At 40.2% G+C, this 20930-nt stretch overlaps 1 protein-coding gene across 4 annotated transcripts in view; it reads right to left on the bottom strand.

The window, feature by feature from the left end:
• The window catches only part of ARHGAP26 (Rho GTPase activating protein 26), a 528120-nt gene that overhangs the window by 360094 nt on the left and 147096 nt on the right, over positions 1–20930 (bottom strand). For all 4 annotated transcript variants that reach the window (XM_078150504.1, XM_021004972.2, XM_078150503.1 and 1 more), the window contains exon 5: positions 12041–12142. In XM_078150504.1, coding sequence (XP_078006630.1) covers positions 12041–12142 — 102 coding nt within the window. The remainder of the gene's footprint in view (positions 1–12040; positions 12143–20930) is intronic.

The raw sequence follows: 20930 nt of genomic DNA, 5'->3' as shown, positions 1-20930 counted from the left end.
TAGAAAGTATTTGGAACTCTCCTGGCCAAGAAACAGACCAAGACACTCTGGTACCACATTCCCTGACTGTTTCTATGTATGTCATTACATTGAAACTACGTTTCAACAATAATCAATCAAATCACAATTTTTCTATAGGAACTAATGTTCTTGTGCTAGGAAACAGAAAAAATTTCATTTTGTTATACTACAGTTAAGCCATTGTATTTTCTGTAATGTATTTTGATGAAGAAGACCAAGAAGATTCCCAATGTAAGAGGCACTATAGATAAACAAGCACACTAAAACAATGTTGTGAACTGATCCAAACACCAAGCTAGGGGGTGCTATGGATACAACGCTAGTCACAAAGGTCTGAATTCAAATTCTGCCCCCAGACTCTTACTAGCTGTGTGATCCTGGGAAAGTCCCTTTACCTCTCAGTGTCAGTTTCCTCTAGACACATAACCTCGAGGAGGTCAAGACAAAAACAACTGTCCTCAACACACCAAAATATTTATTGTAGCTCTTGTTGTGGTAGCCAAGAACTGGAAACAAAGTCGATGCCCACTAACTTGGAAATGATTAAATAACTTGTGGTACATTCTTATAATGGAATATTACTGCTCCATACAAAGCAATGAGAATGAACACTAAAGAGAAAAAGCCGATTTTTATGAAATGCTGCAAAGTCAAGAAAACATATGCAGGAAGACAAGACATAATGACTACCACGATGTAAGTGAAAAGAGCAACAAAAAAAGAAATCAAAATCGAACACTATGTAATCGTAATAATCAAGTCCAGCTTCAAAGAAAAGACAGGAGAACAAATGTTCCTCCCTTCTCCGTAGGACTAGGTGACTAAGGGTATGAAATGCTGCATTTATTCTAAGAATCCACTGACGTGTGGTTAGTTTTCTTGACCTGCTTTCCCTCTCCCCTTTTTATTCTTTGTTAGAAGGAATGGCTCTCTAGAGGACGGGAACAAGGAAAGGCAATATTGCAAAATGAAAGTCATGTCAAAACAAAACATATCAATGAACTTTTTTTTATTTGTATAATTTGTACGACTTTACTGTAACTGTATAATTTATAGTAAGCCTTTGCAGTCTTGCAAAAGAAAGATCCCAGAAGTAGACTCCAACCTTCTGCAGAAATACCAACCCCATGACCTGGCCAGCTGTGTGAGGTAAGACTTCCACTACATTAAACACTAGAGTATGTTACATTAGAAGATGAGTTTATCAGTGATGCTCTTGAAGAGGTCAACTCACTTCAAACAATGTTAACAACTTCTTTCAAGAATATACTTTAGAATCTGTACATAAAAGCTGGGCCAGAGAATAACTATGGAGAAAAATAGAAACGGAAGCTCCTAGGAATCAGAAGATCTAAGCCAGAAGGGGCCATAGAGATGATCTGCTTCAGCTTCTTCATTTTACCCCCACCCCCAAGTGTTCTCAAGGGCTACGATCAGTACGTTTACAACATTTCTTAAATGCATGCCTTTTGGCTCCACCCTGGGACAGACCCTCATCACCTCATGCCTGGACAATTACCACAGCCTGCTGGCTGGACTCTCTGCCTCAAATGTCTCCTCACTCCACTCCATCTTCTATTTGGCTTCCTAAATGGTTTTCTTAAAAAACAACTCTGACCATTTCTTTCACACACACACTCTGTGTGCGTGTGTGTGTGTGTGTGTCTCTGTCTCTCTCTGTCTCTCTCTCTGTCTCTCTCTCTCTCTCTCTCTCTCTCTCTCTCTCTCTCTCTCTCTCTCTCTCTCTCTCTCTCTCTCTCTCTCTATCCTGGGTTGCTTGCTGCTTTTCACACATGGCGATACAACTCAGTGGTCTCGGCCCCACCCCTGGAATTCTCCCCTATCCAAGCTTCCTTCTTTCAGAGGCCTTTCCTGGTCCTCCTTAACTACCAGTACCTTCCCTCTGAGATCACCTTCCACTTACACCATATATATGTAGCTGTTTGCATGTTATCTCTTCCAGTAGAATGGGAACTCTTTGAGGGCAGGGAACATTTTTTGCCTTTCTTTGTACTCCTACCACTTAGCACAGTGCCCAAAATACAGTAAGCACTTAATAAATGCTTATTGACCGATTGACAAATGAAGAAACTGAGACCAAGACTACTACTTGGCCAAAGTTACACAACCAAAATAACAACAACAACAACAATAATAATAATAATAATAATAAATGCTAATAACAGGATTTATATGGTGTTTCCTATGTGCTAAGTGATATGTTAAACACTTTACAATTCTTACCTCATTTGATCCTCACAACAACCTTGGGAGCTATTATTATCCTCATTTTACAGATAAGGAAACTGAGACAAACAGCGAGTAACAAATGACTTGCCAGGGTCACACAGCTAGTACGTATCAGTGGTCACATTTGAACTCAGGTCTTTCTGACCCCAGGCTTAGCACTCTACGTATTGTATCACCTTACTGTCCCTAAAACGTAACAGATTCAGCATTCAAACCCAGATCTCTGGCTCTAAAACACAAGATCACAGGTATAGAGCTGGAATGAGCCTTATAGGTTACCTAATACAATTTCAACATGTTAGAGATGGAGAAAATAAAGTGACTCTCATAAGGTCATACAGAAGCAAAGCCACGATTCAAACCCAGAGCTTCTGACTCCAAATTCTGACTCTTTTCTCTTCCATTACAACTAAGAGCTTTTTCTAGGGAAAGGAAAAAAGGGAAGGGAAACCCGTTTTAATACAAACAAATATATCTAAGAGAATTATATCACAAAGTTCAGAATTAGACTCCACAGGAAGGCTTAAACCTATCTGTTATAATAACTGTGTTGAGAGCACTTCAGCTGGACCAATGCCATCTCAGTCAACATCTGCTAACACTGTCTTTAATCTCTTCACAGCAGGAGCCCAATTCCCTCTGTTATTGGCACACATACCCCCTCTGCTGTACAGCTTCCCTCCCTCTCTCCTGGGAAACTGACTGCAGCACCAGGGGAAAAAAAAATTTAAAGGCATTTTGCAGATTTGCAAAATGCTCAACTCCAGGGTGGGAAATGCCCTACTCCTGCAGGGATGGAGCTATAAGGAAGTGTCCTGTAAGCAAAAAAGAATCAATCTGTTGTGATTCTAAAGATCAAAGCCGCCTTCCCAAAGATTCCCAAAGGATCTCTTCTCTGTTCCTTCTTATTTGATATGCACCCTAGCTTGTCGATGACTGGCCACCGCTCTTCTAGAAAGTGGCTACTTACGAAAAGAACTCCTAGAGAGAAGATTCCAAACTCTTCAACCCATCATCAGTTCTGCACCTTTGAAATGGTTATGGGCAAGGCAATAGAGACAGAGTACAAGGCCTACATAAAATCGAGTTAGTGTCTCATGGTACAATTTGACTGGGATGAGAGGAATTTCCTAAATTAACATCTGCATTTATTTGCCGTTAATTACTTTGAAAATCTCAAACTAGGAATTCATAGCACAATTTTTTGTATTTTCCTACAAGAAAACAGTGATTTCTCTATTTCTATAGTTGTAAAGTAACTGAGACACATTTTAAGACCACTTAGTTGCCAGATACATTATAGAAGGGATTTTCAGACAGGCATAATTCAATTGGATGGCCTATCTGAGGGCCCTTCCAAATCTAAGATTCTATGACGTCTGGACCTCAATGTGGCTCCATTACTATCATAAAATACTGGTTCTCAATGCCCAGGCCCCTCAATGAAGCTAAAGGAATGAAGCATATTTCCAACTACTATAACCCAACTCATCTTGAAGTATGGGATGACTCAACGTAACTCCTACCATTCATTCATTCATTCAAGTAATATAACATTTATTAGGTCCCTATTATATGCAAAGCACTAAGTAAGCAGAGAATATAGAGATTAAATATACACACATGCACAAATCATCATTTCTCATTCCAGCTGTATTCACCACCTGTACACACACACACACACACATACACACACACACAAGCCATGACCCCAACAAAAGAACAAACTACTACAGAAGATAGACTATAATCAATCCAAAAGTCTAGACCAGCAGTTTAAACTTCTTTGTGCCCTGGGACCCTTTTGACAGTCTGGTGAAAACTAACCCTTCTCAGAATAATGATTTTAAAAGCATAAAATATATAAATTACAAAGGAGACTATCTTTAAATACAATTATCAAAATATTTTTTAAAGACAAGTCATGGGGGCAGCTAGGTGGCACAGTGGATAGAGCACCGGCCCTGAAGTCAGGAGGACCTGAGTTCAAATCCAGCCTCAGACCAAACACTTGACACTTACTAGCTGTGTGACCCTGGGCAAGTCACTTAACCCCAATTGCCTTAAAAAAAAAAAAAGGACAAGTTGTGTATAAAGCCCTGGTCCATAGCAATATGTAGGGTAAATTAGAGGATGCCCTGTGCTCACCTACCTCCTTGCCTTTGCTTCTGTCAATCCCAATTCTTTCCTCCAAAGACCCACTGAATTCCTATAGATATGACAAGGCCTTACTCATATCAGCTCTTCCACAAAGCTTTCTTTTGCTTATTACCTGCAAATAGTAACAGTGGCCCTTCTCCCTCTGAACTTCACCTAGAACACTGTATGGCTACTCTAATGAAATATTAGTAATAACAGCTATGATAAAAGCTAATACATACTGCTTTATATATTAGCTTATTTGATCCTCATAATAATATTGTGAGTATTATTATCTCCATTTTATCATGGAGGAAATTAAGGCTGAACAAGGAGGTGAAGTGACTGTCCGCTATGCCACTTGGCTTTTTCACACACTATTCTGTATCCCGGTCGTTTGTATAGATGTCATATGCCACCCACTAGACTATAAGCTCCATGAGGACAGGGATTGCGTCCCATCTAAACTTTTTCCCACAGTGCTTTTCGGGACACCAAAGGTGCTGCTGGTACAGTTTCCATCACAGATTTGAGAGCTGGGAGGGACCTCAGAGAATATTCAGTCCAACTCCCTGACTTGGTAGGTAAGGAACCAAATTCAGATTGGCAACTTGGTATTATGGATAGGACACCAGACTTTGAACTGAGGAAGACCCAGAGTGTTTGACCTGAGACAGCCTCAGGCTTCTGGCCTGTAAAATGAGGAGGAGAATAACAGCACCTACCAACCAGGGCTCAGCTAGTGCAGTATGTAGAGTGCGGGGCCTGGGGTCCCAGGCGCATCTTCCCAAGTTCAAATCTAACCTCAGACACTTACTAGCTGCATGACTTTGAGATAAGCAAGTCGCTTAACCCTGTTTGCCTCGGTTTTCTCATCTGCAAAATGACTGGAAAAGAAAATGGCAAACCCCTCCGGTGTCTTTACCAAGGAATTCCCAAATGAGGTCATAAAAAAAGTCAGGCACAACTGAATAATGACTGAATAACAACAAAAGTTATCTAAATATTTTTAAAATATATTCACAGACTTCAGGTTAAAAATTCCTCCTCTAGTCTGACCACCCTCCTCTCACACACACACACACACACACACACACACACACGCACACGCACTGGACATAGAAGGAAATTGAGAACCAGTGAGTTCACACAGCTAGTAATAAGTAGTCATTAGAGAACTGAAACTTGGGTCCTAGGCCTTTTACTATACTGTGTCACCTGGGATTTCTTTGGTACAAAGTTTTGCCAAGTGTTCTACACACAATAGAGCTCATCTGACCCTCACACCATCCCTGTGAAATAGATGTTTGTTATTATTATCCCTATTTTACAAATGAGGAAACTGAGGCTGAGAAAGGAGGCTAAGTGACTTGCCCTGGAACATATAGCTAGTTAAGTATCTGAGGCATGATTTGAACTTGGGTTTTCCCAAGTCTAACACTCCTACCCTCCACATCACTAGCTGCTTGGGACCAAATCTTAAGAATTCGAATACTTCAGAGATCAAATCCCTTATGGGATGAACCCTCAATTGAAATGCCTGAGATGTTTTCACTTGCTACCACTAGATGGCAGTGGTAACCAACAATTCTGGCAAACAAACCATCTCAGAAGCAATTTTTCCAACTTTGTAACGGTTCATTTTAATTGCCTATCCTAGCCACAATATACGATCAATACAGTGTCTTGCCTTGAGAAAAAAAAAATCACACCGATCAACATGCAAGAGCTACCTATTCTCAGTCTGAGATTCACTGGCAAGCTGAACATTTCTTCCCTGAAGACAATAATTAATGATAATTAACACGTATATAGGTGCTTAATAAATGTTTATTGACTGAATGGCTAAATATAGCACTTAATAATCTTTCAGGAACTGTGCTAATTGCTTTACAATTATTATTTCATTTGATCAATACAGACTTAGTACTCTGAATGTTCAATGTTCTCTTAGGACCAGATGATATATCACCACTGTTTCACACCTTTTTGCTCACGGCCATGATGTAGCTAGGCAGAGGCAGCTTGGTGGTACAGTGGATAGTGCCCTGGACCTAGAGACAGGAAGACCTGAGTTCAAATCCAATTGCCTCCTGCACTTAACAACTTGGTGACCCTGAGGAAGTCAGTTTTCTCATCTGTAAAATGGGGGTAATAACAGCACCTACCTCAAAGTTGATATGAAATAATATTTGTAACCACCACCTTGCAAACCTTAAAAGCACTAAAGACTAGTCATAATTATTATAGAATAGCTAATTACCACCCAATTCCTTCTCTCTGATAGATCAAAGCCTGAGAACAATTCTACTAATCCCTTTATTCCAACAAAAGCACTATTAGGAACACAGAATCACTGTATTAGCACTGGGAGGGATCTAAGATCATCTAGCAACCCCTTTTATAGAAGAGGATGTGGAAGCCCAAATAAATGAAGAAATTTGCCCTAAGGCCACTCAGCACAAGGACTAAAATGTGGGGAACTGATTTAGAGAACACTGGCAGTCACTGCATAAACTCCACAAAATGGAGCTAGTTCAAACTCTCTTTTAGAGAAATAAACATGTACCTAGCACGGTCCCATGAACCTGTAAGGTGAATAACGAATGTCTATTGCCAGAACATATTTTTTTTTCAACAGAAACATGTATCTGACAGAGAATTTATGTAAAATAAAATATGTGTAAAAGCACAGTGCCTAGAAAACAGCAGGTACTTAATCAATATTTACGCCCTTCTCCTCCCTCTAGGTAAGGGAAGGGAAAGGAATAAGCATTTATATAGCATCTACAACGTGCCAAGCACTAAGTGTTTTTGATGAATACGACTTCATTTAATCCTAACAACCACCTTAGGAGAGAAGTGTAATTATTATCCCCATTTTACAGATGAGGATTACACAAACTGAGATTAAGTGATGTGCCCAGGGTCACATTTCTTGGCTAGATTTGAACTAAGGTCTTCCTCACTTCCTAACTCCAGGCCCAGTGTTGTGTGCACTGTGCCACCTAGCTACTTCAATCTGAGCCAAGGAGATCAGCTGGAAGGCAGTTGTCTAAGAAAGAGAGTATGTGACTTATTTACCTGAGGTCACACAGGTGGAAAAGCCAGAACTGAAACCTAGGTCCTCTGACTCCACAGTGCAGTCCAGTAATTTTTCTACTACCTCCCATTTTGAGTTCACATTCTCTTGTCCGGGAACCGCCCTAGCTACACGTCAAGAGGCTCCTCACATGACGGATGGCTACAGGACTGTGAATTTCTTGGCCACTGTATCTCCAACTTACCCACAGGGAACACTCATCCTGAAGAATCTCAGAATTCTCAAGTGTCAGAAACTATACAGAGTCAGGCAGGGATGGTTTAGGGGCAGAATTATTATTATTAGCTAAGCAAAATGCTAATAACTCACCTTTATATAGCATTTTAAGGATAACAAAGCACTCATCTCTCGAAAACCCCAAGAGATAAGGAATGCAGGTATTGTTATCCTAAGGGTTCAGAAAGGGTAGGTGTTTCGTTGGGGTCACAGAGCATCAAAGGCAGTTTTCAAACACAGGTCTGCAGACATCAAGGGGACTAACTCTTACTAGGATAATTTACTGTTGGTTTTTGATCTCAGAATACTGCCAGCTGACAAAATCAAAGGTGGCAGCTAGAAATTAGAGACAGGATTTGATCTCAGATCCCATGTTACCGGAAAAGTATGAATTCATTTCATCTATATATGGCCTTGCAGACTACCCCTAAGATAAGGAAATGGTAGACCTTCTTTTGTATCTCCAACAGTACTGCTTTACACAATACGCACTCTATCCTTGTTAGATGATGGTAGTGAATTAATTTTGTGGGTTTTTTTTTCATTTTGTCCTCAAAAGTTCTTAAAAACATGGACATACTCTGCACAAAATAATAAAGAGTGAAATGAGACGAACCAAGAGAACACTGACTACAGCCACAGCAATACTGTTTTAAGAACAGCTTTGAGTAAATAAGTGATTTTGACTATTATAAATACCCAAATTAACTACAAAGTCTGTGCGAAGGAAGATGCTAGCTATCTGTATTCAGAGAAAGAACTGATAAATAGAAGTATGTATAGAATGATTTTACATATATAAACATATCTGTTGCTAATGATAGCTAGCCATCTCTACGGCGGGGAAGAAAGGAGTAGAGATGACGGGGGAAAAAAAAGAAACTTACATGATAACTCCATTATATATTTAAAAGGAATAGCAAGTTGTACATAATAGATTTGCTGTTTCATGTGCAATGATCTTTTTTTATTATGTTGTAGAAATGTTTGTTTTATTCCATAAATTAAAAATTAAATAAGTACATTTTTAAAGAACCTCAATCAATACAGGATCATAAGTTGAGAGCTGGAAGCACCCCAGAAGTTATCTAGTCCAACCTATTCATTTTACAAAGGAGGAGTTAAGGCCATGAGATTTAAGTGACTTGTCCAAGATCACACAAGGTAGTTGTGGCAGCTGGGTGACACAGTGGATAGAGTATTGGAATCAGGAAGACCCAAGTTTAAATCCAGCTAGCTGTGTGAACAAGTCACTTACCCTCTGTCTGCCTCGATTTCCTCCTCTGTAAAATGAGGATAACAGTACCTGCCTTCCAGGGTTGTTATGGGGGTAAAATGAGATAATATTTATAAAACTCTTTGAAGACCTTAAGGTAATGTAAGTTATTATTGTTATCATTATTGTTGTTGTTATTATTATTAAGATCTGGGATTTTAACTCAGATCCCCTAATTCCAGCTCTAATTTGCTAGTTATTCCACACACAAACTAGATCAACTATCTGTGTTACCATTTCAGAGGACAGAACTAAGGAATAAAGTAAGAGACTTGGCTCGAGGATATTTAACAAAGTGGATTCTAACTGAACAACCCTTGAAATGATCAGGTCTACTGTGGACCAAGTGCTCAGCCCCACTGTCTCTGATAAAACCTCTCAGGATAAAATTAATTATCATTAATTACCATCTTGCAAGGAGGCACAGAATTTAGAGATGAAGACGAGCATCTACCTTCAGCATTTATGCTAACAAGAAACAGGCAACTCAGTCAAAAACTCATCACGTGGAGCAGTGAGGTCAAATTGTCATTCCACTTGAAAGACAACAACTGAAAAATGACACCTCCTTGGGCTCAATCAGTAGCCAAGTTTTGCTGACTCTCCCTCCCCAATATGCCTCATATCCTTCCTTTTTTCCATAGACACTACCGTAGATCGGGCCTTCATCAGACAACTGCCTTCCCAGGTCTCAAGTTGAAGCAGCTGGGAAGCACAGTGGATAGAGTAGCAGGCCTGCAGTCGGGAAGACCTGAGTTCACATCCAGCCTCGGACATTTACTAGCTGTATGATCCTAGGCAAATCACTTAACCTGTTTACCTCAGTTTCCTCATCTGTAAAATGGAAATACTAATAGCACCAATCATACAAACAGGCAGTTTTCAGATAAAGAAATCAAAGTTATCTATAGTCACATAAAAAATGTTTTCTAAACCACTACCAACTAGAAAAATGCAAGATATCACCTCACACCTAAGAGATTGGCTAATATGACAAATATTGGAGGGAAATGTGGGAAAATTGGGACACTAACGCACTGTTGGTAGAGTTGTGAATTAATACAACTATTCTGGAGAAAAATTTAGAACAATGTCTGAAAGGCTACAAAATAGTGCATACCTTTGACCCAGTAATACCATTACTAGGTCTTTATCCTAAAGAGATAAAAAAAATTTTTAAAAGGAAAGGAAAAGGAAAAGGATCTATTTGTATAAAAATATTTACAGCCACTCTTTTTGTGGCAGCAATGCACTGGAAATTAAGAGGATGCCCATCAAGGGGAGAATGGCTGAACAAGTTTCAGCACAAGATGATGGTGGAATATTACTGCATTGTAAGTAAATTAGCAGGATGCTTTTCAGAAAAACTTGGGGAGATTTAAAGGAACTAATGCAGAGTGAGATGAGCAGAAGCAGGAGAACATCGTACACAGCAACAAGAATATCAGAGGATGATCAACTGTGCATGACTCAGCTAGTCTCAGCAACCTAGAGATCCAAGACAGTTATGAAAGATACTATCCAGCCCCAGAGAAAGAACTGATGGAACTGTAATGAAGTTCGAAGCATGCTTTTTTAACTTTATTTTTCTTGGGTGTTTTTTTTTTTGGTCTGTTTTCTCTCACAATATGACTAATATGAAAATATGTTTTGCATGACAACACGTATATGTTTTATCAAACTGCTTGCCTTCTCAATGGGAAAGAGGATTGAAGGAGGAAAGGAATTGAGAACTCAAAATTGTTTTTTTAAACCACGAAGGTTAAAAAATAATTTTGACATTTACTTGGGAAAATATATAATATTAAAATTAAAATAAATGAATGAATGAATGAATGAATAAAATGGTAGCACCGATCTCACAGAGCTGTTTTTAGGATCAAATGAGACAAAATTTTTTTAAAAACTTTATACAGTGCCCGGCACACAGTAGGTGCTATATAAACGTTTATTCCTTTCTCTTCCCTTCACTCCTTGATCCTCCACACAGCTGCCAGAATGCTATTACCAAAAGCACAGGTAGAAACATGCCCTCAGAAAGCTCCAGTGACTCTCTCCTGCCTCAAAGCATAAAAAATACAAACTCTCCTGTTTGGCTTTTAAAGACCTCTGCAATCTGTCTCTCACCTATCTCTCCAGCTAATTACATCTTTCTCCTCTCTCACATACTCGACACATTCCAGCCAAACCAGCCTGCTTTCTATTCCTCACCAACAGTCTGCCATCTCTCATCTCCAGACATTTGCACCAGCTGTGTCCCATGACCAGATTACGTTTCGCTGCTCTCCTCCACATCACAAAATCCTTTTCTTCCTTCAAAACTCAGCTCAAGGTGCCACCTCCTAAAGGAAACTTACTGGATTCCTCCCTCTCCCCAGGTGCTCACATCCTCCCAGAAACGCCTTTCTAAACATTTTTATTCAAATAACTAGCTATGTACGTCTTGTTGTTTCCCTATGTCTCACACTCCCACTGCTGCACAGGAATATTCTTCATTTTTGTCTTTGTCCCCGTAGAGGTTGGCATAGAACAGGAGAAAGTTTGTTACATTGTTACAAATGAATGCAAGGAATGTAACTCCCCATGGATCACATCAAATGCTTAAAAACAGCAACTGATCTGTGGTGGAGAATCAATCAATCAGCAAGTAATTATTAAGTGTTAGGAATACAAAGTTAAATATTAAACAGTTATTGCTCTCAAAAAGCTTACATTCTACTAGGGGATCAGATTTAAATGCCAAAGTATGCTTAAAAAAAATAGATCTATAACAACCAGACCCTATGAAAAGACTGGTATAGGGAGAAGATATTTTTAAGGCACAAAATCTGAGTTTTTAACGAAGCAATGTTCTGAGAAAAACAGAAAATAAGATTTTACTTTAAGAAAGAATTCTCATATTATTAAGGACAGGGTCAGTCCATGTCACGAAAAGTCTAACAGGATTTGCCCATAAGAAATTAAAATATACCCCCAAAAGATTAAAGTATATCCATCTTTCCTCTGAAAACCAAGAGTTTTGATGACAGCCTTACCTCATGAAGATGAGCTTCCTTCTTCTTGGAAGACAAGTTCAAGTGTTTCTCCAAGACACCACAATACTTCTCTGTTTCCTTATCATACTTCTTCTTGGCCTCCTATCAAAAAATGGAGACATATTGCAGGAATAAATGCAGCCTTGACTACTACAAACACTTAACTCTCCTTCCATCTTCATGCTCCCCTTTCTTCCCACCTTGAACTTCTCATAGACCACAGGAGACTAGCAGACACCCCAGGCTCTGTAAACAGCATTCCTGGTCATGAAAATACCATAATGTATTCATCTCTACGTAGGCATATAAAAGGAGGTAAAAACGGTCCCTGGCTTCTTAAAGCTCAAACTATGAAATGAGGAAGGTTCCAAAATAAAGCAGATAGGTGGGAGAAGGGCTACGTTTGGGGGAGGAACTACAGGTCAAGGGCCAGTATCTGTAGTTGTCACTCAGTCACGATTTTGTTTTTTTCAGTCTTGTCCTACTCATATTTGTAACGCACTTCAGCACAGTGCCTAACATATAAGTGTTTAATTTTGATAAAGTATTCAGTCATTTCAGTCATGTCCAATCTTTGTCACCCCGATTTGAGGTTTTCTCAGCAAGGATATTGGACTGGTTTGCCATTTCCTTCTCCAACTGATTTTACAGATGAGGAAATTAAGGCAAACAGGGTTAAGTGACTTGCCCAGGGTCATACAACTATTAAGATGACTCTTCCTGACTCCAGGCCCAGCATTCTATTCACTGCACCATCCAGATGCCCACCTGTATCTGACTCATTCTTTAATTTTATTCAGCTCAGGGCAAAATATTTTTAGAAAAAGAGTCAGAAGGGGCAACTAGGTGCAGGGTCCTGAAGCCAGGAGGACCTGAGTTCAAATACAGTCTCAAATACTTACTAGCTGTATGACCCTGACTGCCTCCTCAAAACACAAAAACAAATGTGAGAGAGAGAGAGAGAGAGAGAGAGAGAGAGAGAGAGAGAGAGAGAGAGAGAAGGAGTCATAAGACCAGGATTCAAATCTTCTCAGAAATATACATTCTGGTTGTATAACCCCAGAGTGTGTTAAGTTCTTCCTGCCCCAGGCTAGAATTAAGACTATAAATTGTAGAGCAGGCAGTCATCTGCATTGGTAAAGGGAGTTTCCCCATTGGGAGTGTCCTATAGCAAATAAATCACAGGTTCTGTGAACATAGCTAGAAAACAGGAACTTCCATATTTTTAATGGCATTTTTATTGAATAGGGTCTAACACCATTAGTCATTCAAATGTGTAAAAAAGGAAGAGGCAGGGAAATTTTGGCACTGGCATGCCAACCAACAATTCATTTTCTAATCTTGGGCACAAGCCCAGATTTTTGTTTTTCCCTTGTCTATCTGATGAACACTGCTGTTTTTCCTCCTGTGAATCAATGCCCATGATGGAAAAAAAGAATTCCCAAATTATCCCAGAACTCAACTTTATTCTCCAGGATACTCGGACATGAGATGAGGTGAAACCCACCCTAAGTAGCAGGAAGTAATGCTCTCAAACTGAAAATGTTAATGAAATTTTTAAAATAAGAGTAATTTTATTATATCATTCTATTAATAACTGGTTGAATAATTATTTGGTGATTATTACTGAATCTAAAAATAATGAGGCAGCTAGCTGGCACAGTGGCTCTGGAATCAGGCCTCAAGAACTTACTAGCTGTTTGCCTCTATAATGACAGCAGCTACCTCTTAGCTTTGTTGTGAGGATTGAGAGACATTGAGAGAAACTGATATTATACTATTATATAATTATACATACTGTGCTGCATATATACTATACTACGCACATTATAATATGATACTATTAAATTAATAATTAATTATTAATTTGTGACTCACCCTTTTCTTCTTATTTCTGTTAAAACCCATCTCCTGAAAAGGTCAGTAAGTCTGGGAAGGGCATGGCAGAGCGATGAGATTCGCTGCTAGTCCTCAAGGCATATATGCCATAGTTGGGTGGGACTCCACCCAACTGGGAGACCTAATTCCTGGTTTAGAATTCTAGAGTCCAGTCTGGGTGAGCCTTCGCATGGAAGCGAAACACCCAGTCCTTGGCGACTAAGGTCGGAATGAGAAAACTAGCTAGAGAGGTCTGGATGGAGATGGCTTCCCCTAGCCCACATGCCTTGAGGCTGCTGAGCAAGCAGAAGAAAAAGACTTTTAGCCCACCTCTTCATTAAATGCCCACTAATCAGGGTTGAGTCGGAGGCATTCCCTTTCAGAAGGGATTTAAGGAGCTTCAAGATCTACACTAATTGCTGGTTAGCCTAATTAATAAATTGATTAATTACCCAGAAACTCTGTCTCTCAGGTTTTTATTCATCTCAGGATCAAATGAGATAATATTTGTAAAGAACTTTAACAAAGCATCTGGCACATAGGAGGCACGTAATAGATGCTTATTTCATTCCTCTTCCCTCCATCACGGACATGCTTCACAAATCCAGGCCTATTCCTTTCGTGGTCGTCAGGTCCTTTTTCAGTTGTGTCCAACTCTTCATGACCCCATTTAGGGTTTTCTTGGCAAAGGTACTAGAGTGGTTTGCCATTTCCTTCTCCAGCTCATTTTAGGGATGAGGAAACTGAAGCAAACAGGGTTAAGTGACTTCCCTGGGGTCACACAGCTACTAAGAGTCTGAGGACAGATTTAAATGCACCAAGTTGAGTCTCCCCAACTCCAGGCCCAGCACTTTATCCACAGTGCCACCTAGCTGCCCATTCATTTAGAACCTGAATAAAATAATCAATAAACCAACAAATATTTACTAAGTGCCAGCCCCTGCACTTGGACCAGGGGCTATTAAAAACAAAAATGGTACTTAAGTCGAGGCTCGAACATTCTAATGGAAGAAATAACATGCTTAAGCATAACGCTGAATAACGTGGGAATGAGATATAATCGAAGTGGCCACCTTGCAGAGATCCGGAAAGCCCTTGAGTAGGAAATGACAGGAGAGCTGACCTTCGAAAGGAACCAGGGATTCTAAGAAGCTGAGGTAAGGATGAAGAGCATTCCAGGCATTCAGGGACAGTCTGTGCCAAGGCGAGGATTTGGGGAAATGGAATCCTGAATTTGAGGAACAGCTAGTCGGCCAGTTTATCTGGACCACAGAGCACCTGGAGGGGAATTATGTCTAAGAAGTCTGAAAAGGCAGCCCGCTCTTGTAATGGGCTCTATGCCAAAGAGAGGCATTTGTATTTGATGTTAGTTACTCTGGAGCTGCTGGGGCTTTCTAAGCAGGAGAATGGCACAGTCAGATCTGTGTCTTAAGAACATCATTCTTGGGTCAGCCAGGTGGTACAGTGGATACAGCACCGGCCCTAGAGTCCAGAGGCCCTGAGTTTCAGCGCTCTATCTCCTGCATCACTTAGGGGAGTCAAACCGAGAAGTTAAGTGTGAAGATATAATGGAACAAGGAGGGCAGCTAGATGGTGCAATGGATTAAGCTCTGGACCTGGAGTCAGAAGACTCATCTTCCCGAGTTCAAATCTGGCCTCAGACACTATCTGTGTGACCATGGGCAAGTCAGGTGACTCCGACTGTCACCCCTGCCCCCCAAAAAAGCATATCATTCTGTCAGTTGTGTGGAAGATGGGGAGAGACCTGAAGGAAAGAGAACAATTAGGAGTCTGTTGCAATAGTCCACGAGGGTCTCAACAAGGGTCGTGGCCATGTGATTCTAGCTCTGCTTATTTGCTAGTGCCTTTGGACGCGTCACAACCTTTTCTGGCCTCACTTCATTCACTTATAAAATAAGTTAGACAAGATCGATGGTGTCAAATTCCAACACAAAAGGATCCCCGAAGGCCTCGCTGACTTAGAAAACAACAAATTAACACTATCTTTATTGTACTGCATTTTTTATTTATTCTGTTAAACATTTTCCAATTATATTTTAATCTGGTTGGCCACATTGGGGGGTTATGTTACCTGATCTCTGCCTCACCCAAATGAGCTTTTCCTCCACCTAATATCTTTCTCTTAGGTTGCTTCTGACTTTGTACAGCAAAGTATAGGGAAAAGAATAGGAGAGCTCTGGGGTCAGGATCTAGGTTCAAATCCTTCCTCTGATACCACCTGGGTGACTTCCTGGCCTTCAGCTGCCTCATTTATAAAATGAGGAGGTTGGACTATTAGCAATTCTCAAAATGTGGTGAAATGATCCCGGGGGGGGGAAGGGGGGAGGTTCTTGATTCCTTTATAGAAGGTCTACAAGGTCAGAACAATTTTCATAATAATTCTAGGAAATTTTAATTTCTAATGCAACAAATATTGATAGCTATAAACCAGGGATGTGCTGCAGCCAGTCCATACCAGCTCACAACAGCTGATCATTAAATTTTCAGTGTGAGCCTTTACACCTTGGAAATCAGCAAATGTTACAAATCAGGGTTTGGCTTATTTTGCTGACTGTCTAGACTTAAGCGATGGAGAAAATGTTATTAATACAGGTTAAATTTTAAAGTGTGTCTTGTAAAAATCTTTCTTTTCCCAAAGAGCTGATTGTTAGACATTCACCAGTACATCCCTGGATAGACCCTACATAAACAAAAACTCACTAGGGAGCGTAAAAGGGTCCTGACATTGACGTGTGAGGCTCACTCAACTACATAACGAAGTTGCTTTCAGATGCCTAGGACCCTATCAACCAGCTAGTCCCTAAACAAATCTGCCCTTTCTTTCCCACCTCCATCCTTTTACTTTGTAGTTTTCTGTGTTTTGAACATCTTCCTTTGAGATTTCAGATGCTATCAGTTTCTCAAGTCCAGAGCAAATGCTATATCTTTTCCACAAGTTTCTATAATTTCCATCCTCCCTCCCAGGATACAGTATAAACAGAACTGGCACCAGAGTCAAAGGTCTTAGATTCAAATCCTGATTCTGATGCTTATTATCTGTAAGATCTTGAACAAGCTATCTAAATCTCAAGGGCCTCAGTTTCCTCATCTGTAAACTGAGGAGCTTAGAAGTTTGATCCAGCTTTAGCTCTATAAGTCTTTCTATAATCATAGAATCATAGCTCTAGAAAGGACCTCAAAAGTTGGGTCATTTTGCAAGTATGGAAACTGAGGCCAAGAAAGGTTAAGTGACTTGCCCAGGGTCACACAGCTGCTAAATGTCTGAAGCCAGGTCTTCCTAGCTCCAACTATGCCCAGCTTTCTATCCAACCTAACACAGTGCCTCTATGTCACCCCATAATGGACTTCTCAAGGGCTGAGCCTAAGTCTTAATTATCTCTGTACCTCACCTGTACCTGACAGAACCCTGTACATCACAAGCAAATACTGAATTTCCTGAAAAGGAGACAATGAATCAAAACAAATGGAAAGGGAAAAAAACCATCAAGGCCAGGGGAAAAGGACTCTCTGAGTGAGCCAGTTTTTGTTTTCAAATTTTGTGAGCAAAGCTTCCCCAAAGAAGCTCATCTGTTTTATGTAACAACCAGGTCCCTCTCTGCCAGTGACTTAATGATATCAGTGTGAGTGCTGGCCAGCCCATGTTAGCAACTCTTTGTAGAGGATCTGTGGCCTTTGGGAAGTCTCCCTTCGCTGCATTCCAACAGGCCAAGAATGGGAAAAGGCCATAGGCCACATGGCACCAAATTTTTGCAATATTCCAACCACACACCAAGGGTATCTAAATTTAACATCCAAGAGGAGAGCCAAAGATAAGGAGAACACTAGCCAGCTCCTGCCCAGAGAAAAAGAGCAAGACCTTTACAAGCACTGCTGTGCTAGGATCCCAGGCTTTACTTGTTAGCAAAGAAAGAGGGATATACCAACAACCAGTTTATTGAACTATCTATAGATGAGGTAACAGAACCCCCCCAATATGGCCAACCATTAAATCTATGTGTTTCTTAACTTTTCCCTAATGCAATAATCATCAGCCTCTCATGATATAATTAAAGTCTGAGCTCTTTAGCCAGGCATTCAAGGCTTTGTTCAATGTGGTACGGCCCTGTTTTCTAAGTCTTAGCTCATATTGCCTCCCTCCATGTTATTTGTCCTCCAACTGAACTGGAATACCCACCATCTCCCAAACTTGCTCTGAATTTCCCAGCAACCATGTTTTCCCCAGAGATGTTTGCTGTGCTCACAATGCCATTCTCCCCAACCTCTACCTTCTCTGAGAAGTCTTCCCTGAATCTCCTCCTTCCCCTCCTGCTGGTCTTCACACATACTCTTGCACACACATCAGGTATCATCCTGAATTAAGAGCTATCTTCATATTTGTTATGTCTCCATAGATGGAAAATTCTATAAGGGCAGGTTATTTTAAAGGTCTTAGCTAAACAAAGGGCTAAACCCAGTTCTGTTAGTCACTACCTATGTGACTTTGACAAAGTCATTTAACCCCTTTGGGTCTCAGTTTCCTCAACGGTAAAATGAAAATGTCAGACTAGATGACCCCAAGGTCCCATCTAGCTACTACTATCACTCTCACTAACTCTACATAGCCCCTTCCCTACCAGGCTCTCTAAATTCAGTTTCTCATAAGTAGCAACAGGTTGTTATGGCAACTGAATATAAAAGGAGGAGGAGGAAGGGATAAATTTAGCATCCTTACAGGAAGGATTCAGAAAACAGAACTTGGCTGCTACCAAATACATCCCCAGTATCATTTGCTGGCACTTCAAGACTGTACTTTAGATAGCATAGCTTCCTTCATTAAAATGTGTACTAGAATAGAACAGGAACACATATATAGAGAGGGAGGGAGGGATGGAAGGCAGAAGACATAGAAACAAAGCAAGACGCAGTGTGTGTGTGTGTGTGTGTGTGTGTGTGTGTGTGTGTGTGTGTGTGTGTGTGTGTGTGTGTGTGTGTGTGTCCCCGCTGGGGAGGCGGGGAGAGAAATAAAGCCCAAACTTGGCAAGCCTCCTTCTGTGGAATTTGGAGAAGAAAGCACTACTGTAGTATAAAAATTGAGTAGCATGTTTTTAATCCTCTCAAGCTTGTTTCTTCCTTTCATATAGTACCCCCCAAAAGATCTTCTTCCTACAATGAACACCTGAACGAAAGCCTGGTGGACTTCTGAGTTTCCTCATTTGGTAACTGTGGTAAGCCACAAACCAGTGCTTTGGGCAAGGATATGCAGGTAGTGGAAGTTGGAAGCAGTAAAGCATCCAGAGAGAAAACCAACTACCAGATGGATTAGTCACCAAATCCATCTTGAGACCACATCTCTGCACCCTCACCTGCTCAGCAGGCCCCAACAACAGCAAAGTCCAGGGGGCAGAGATTCTTTATTATGTTTTACTATATATTCACTGCACCCAACACACAGTTTTGGGATTTTGTTTGTTTGATTTTTTTTCCCTATTCTATTGTAAGTCCTCTTGAGGGCAGGGACTGTGTTTTTCCTTTCTCTATATTCTCAGAGTTTACCACAAAATGAAAATGGCAGGCTAGATGCCCCCAAGGTCCCTTCTAGCTACTACTATCATTCTCTAACAGGTGCTTAATAAATGCTTACTGACCTGACCTAGCACTCCAGAGATATCATCAGTTTAGGGAGTTCCTGGAAAGGAAAGTCCCGAAACAATGCAAATTAGCATTGTTTTTGCAATTCATAGTTTTGCAGAGTTAGCTGCCCAGGGCACAGAGAGCCAAATAATATACCTCACAGGGTCACAGGGCTGATTTGTTGAAGAAGCTAGATTTGAACCCAGATATTCTACATTTCAAGGCCAGTTTTCTATTCACTTACTATGCCAGGCTGCTGTCTGCACAAAGTGGGTGCTTAGAAAACGCTCAACGGCAGAAGAAGAGAAAAATTTGTACTATAGCAACAACACTTTAAAGTCAACTTTGAAATATTTAAGAACTTTAATCAACATAAAGACCCGACTGGGATTCCAGAGAACTAAAGATGAAGCATTCCATCCACCTCTTGACAATTTGCAGAATAAGGCACATTTTTTGGATGTGGTCAACACGTGAAATTTATTTTGCATATCGAAGCATATTTGTGACAAGATTCCCTCCCCCACCCCACCCTAAGCTGGAAGAGAGGGAGAGAAAATAGATTTTTTATTTACTGGAAAAATAAGATAAAATTTAAATTTTAAAAAAATGATCACTTAATGGAATTAAATTTGTAAGGAGGAAAAAGCACGTTCTTTAGTGTTTCGAAATTTAAAAAAAGCCCTAGCTGGATCTATAGTCTTGTAAGTCAAAGCCCACTTTAAAGTTTTTATGGTTCCTTTTAAGTTTATCCTCAACATAATTTTAATAGAAACAGGTTTCAAAAATGTTAGTGTCTCAATCCTGGATCTCTGATTCACAACATTCTTAAGGTTTAACACACCACAGATAAATAGCATTTTCTTTTGCCCCTTTTTAATGCACCTGTCATATATTAGCTGTCAGTGTGTCTTATCCTCCCCTTAAAACTGTGAGTTTCACAGAGTTGTTGGTGTATCTAATGTCCCTACCCCCAACTGCACAGTACTCTGCACATAAAAGGCATTTCATTGATCAACACGAATTTACCGAACACTTACACTGTCCAAACATGCCTGGCACGTTCTAAGTACCAGGAATAGGTAAAAAGAATGAAATAATCTCTATTTGGAAAGGTCTTACATTCTAATGAAGAAGACAAATATATTCCTACAGCAGAAACATAAATCAATCAATAAGTATTTATTAAGCAATTACTATGTGCCAAGCACAGTGGGTAAAAAGTGAATAATACAAACATATATGAAGTAATTAAATATAAGGTAGGGGAGTGGGGGTTTGAGCAATTGAGGGATCAGGAAAGGTTTTATACAGAAGGTGTTTGTGCAGCCATCTTAAAGGAATAGAGGGTCTCTGTGAAGAGAAGGTAAAGAGGGAATAC

The sequence above is a fragment of the Phascolarctos cinereus genome, unplaced genomic scaffold (assembly GCF_003287225.1).
Source record: "Phascolarctos cinereus isolate Bilbo 61053 unplaced genomic scaffold, phaCin_HiC Scaffold_2;HRSCAF=192, whole genome shotgun sequence".
NCBI lineage: Eukaryota > Metazoa > Chordata > Mammalia > Diprotodontia > Phascolarctidae > Phascolarctos > Phascolarctos cinereus.
This window is presented reverse-complemented; position numbering and strand designations above follow the sequence as displayed.